General features: G+C 53.2%; 1 protein-coding gene across 1 annotated transcript; it reads left to right on the forward strand.

The window, feature by feature from the left end:
* Window positions 1-205: 205 nt before the first annotated feature.
* NECHADRAFT_50539 (uncharacterized protein) lies at window positions 206-1,889 on the forward strand (the record flags this gene model as incomplete). The annotated part of the gene is made up of 4 exons (XM_003047536.1): window positions 206-415; window positions 442-987; window positions 1,035-1,642; window positions 1,727-1,889. The coding sequence occupies 4 exons, from the start codon at window positions 206-208 to the stop codon at window positions 1,887-1,889; spliced, it is 1,527 nt and encodes a 508-aa protein (XP_003047582.1).
* Window positions 1,890-2,346: the final 457 nt, after the last annotated feature.

Raw genomic sequence — 2,346 nt, forward strand, 5'->3', positions numbered from 1 at the left:
CACAGGGGACGGGGCGCTGGAGAGCAGCATTTAGCGCCTGATGATTGGTCCATAGGCTCTTAAACAAGGCCCCACCTCGCGACGCCAGACGCGTAAAGTCGCGTCTCCCACTTTACGCTTCCCCCCGTCATCTCCCTGGCATCCACGCCAGAATTTCACCTTCGTGACATTCCTCATAGCAACGCTCGACAAAGACGACGACAACATGTTGCGGCAAGACTTTAACCGAATCGACCCCAAGAGGCGAAATGTCGTCGACTATCGCAAGAAGCAGTTTGCCACTCCCCAGTACAAGGACCTCGACTATCCTCATCGCCTCAACTTTTACACGGACCCTCCCACGGCAGACATTACACTTGAGCAGTTTGAGCAATGGGCCATCGACAGACTTCGAGGCAAGTTCTTTACCTCTGAAGTGAATTGCTTCGTTTCTGACACCAGGCAGTCCTCGCTGAGCTCGAAGCATGCTCGTTCCGCAACAAGTCCCCCGCCGAGACGGCCACGCACATGAAGCCCATTCTCAAGAAGTACCTAAACCTTGAGGCCAACAGCTCGGGCTCGACAAAGATTTTCGCCCAGCGACAAAAAGATCACTACAGCCACTTTATCCTTCGACTAGCTTTCGCGTCCACAGAAGATCTGCGACGCCGATTCACCCGTGTCGAGACGATGCTTTTCCGTCTCCGGCTCAACGATGACGATCTTGCTGAACGATCTGCCTTTGTCAAGACCCTGGGCCTGGATTGGTGTGAGGATGTGACAGAGGATGACAGGAGGGAGTACGCTGCCGAGTTGGCCGCATTTAGCAGCGGCAGGAAAGGAGATGCAGAGGACGATTCTTGGTTCAAGGTGGACTGGGAGCGAGTTCCCGAGTTGATCGAGAGTCGGAGGGTCTTTTTGAAGGCAGGCAAGGCATTCGTGCCAGGGCGTGAACAGACCGGTATGGTCATTGGGGAGTTCAGCTCACGTCTAGAACGCCAACTCGAGGTAAGCTGGGCTATTCGCTCCTTTTAGTGCAATGCTAACCTTGGCAGTTGACTGCACGTGCACTACCTCGACTCGACGAAGACGACCGCCTTACCCCTATCCTTAACCACCTTTCCAAGAACTTCATCACTCCGGACTCGGCCTACTCGTCGAACACGGCCGCCGTGCCTGGTGCTCATATCAGCGCCGCCAATATCGACAACCTCTCTCAGCACTTCCCGGCTTGCATGTCCCATCTGCATCGCTCACTGCGCCGTGATGCCCACCTGAAGCACTACGGTCGTCTACAATACGGCCTCTTCCTCAAGGGCATTGGTCTCAACTTAGAGGAGTCTCTCATGTTCTGGAGGAGCAGTTTCCACAAGATTACCGACGATACATTCAACAAGGACTACAGGTACAATGTTCGTCACATATATGGCGATGTTGGTGGTGACTCCAACCGGAGGGGAGGCGGATACAGCCCCTTCAGTTGCCAAAAGATTCTCACAGAGCATCCGCCAGGCCCCGGTGAGGCTCACGGATGCCCATACAGGCACTTTAGCCTGGAGAACCTTACAGCACTGGTGCAGAGCATGGGCGTGAATGATCGATCTGTGATTCAGGGTATCAAGGAGGATAAAGACAAGCAAAAGTATCACATGGCGTGTAACCGGTAAGCATTTAACCCCTCGACGCGTTCTCTGCCAGATGAGAAAGAAACGAGTTGGTTCAGACTTTTACTAACTACATATCACAGTGTCTTTGAATACCTACACAAGGCAGAGATGAAGAAGGCCAAGGATGAAGGTGTCATGACTCAAAACCAACTCGAGACGATGGTGCATCCCAATGAGTACTTTAAGCGCAGTTTCTTGCTCAAGAACCTGGGCAAAGAGACGGATGTGAACATGGAGGGTTGAAGCACGGACGAGTTATTTCATGAGCATCATGTGTTGGATCAGGGTCGCTTACAAGCCGCGGTATATGGTAATTCTCGGATGGGATGGAACGGGACATTTAGGAATATGACGGAGCACGGCGTTGGAGGACATGGTTGATACAGCCGGTGTATTCAACCATCAAATAGCAATCAAGATGACATCGGTATACGAATTGGAACATTTCTAGAAGCGAGACTGCAAATAAGCTGCTGACCGCCAAGTCTGACAGCGCGAGTCCAGCACTAAGACGAATATAACCTATCCCACGTCACCACGAAACGGGCTCTGCCATCTCATCACCGCCTACGCGGGCTGCCTCGCTCGCTCGCACGCCTCACCAGCTCAAGCTCACCGTTTTATCTAGCCAGCCCCCTGTCGACAAACAGTTCCAAACCGAAGCAAACCCACACCCGCGGCCGCCCTGTTTCCCGCGTCG

The sequence above is a fragment of the Fusarium vanettenii genome (assembly GCF_000151355.1).
Source record: "Fusarium vanettenii 77-13-4 chromosome 10 genomic scaffold NECHAsca_14_chr10_3_0, whole genome shotgun sequence".
Taxonomy (NCBI): Eukaryota; Fungi; Ascomycota; class Sordariomycetes; order Hypocreales; family Nectriaceae; genus Fusarium; species Fusarium vanettenii.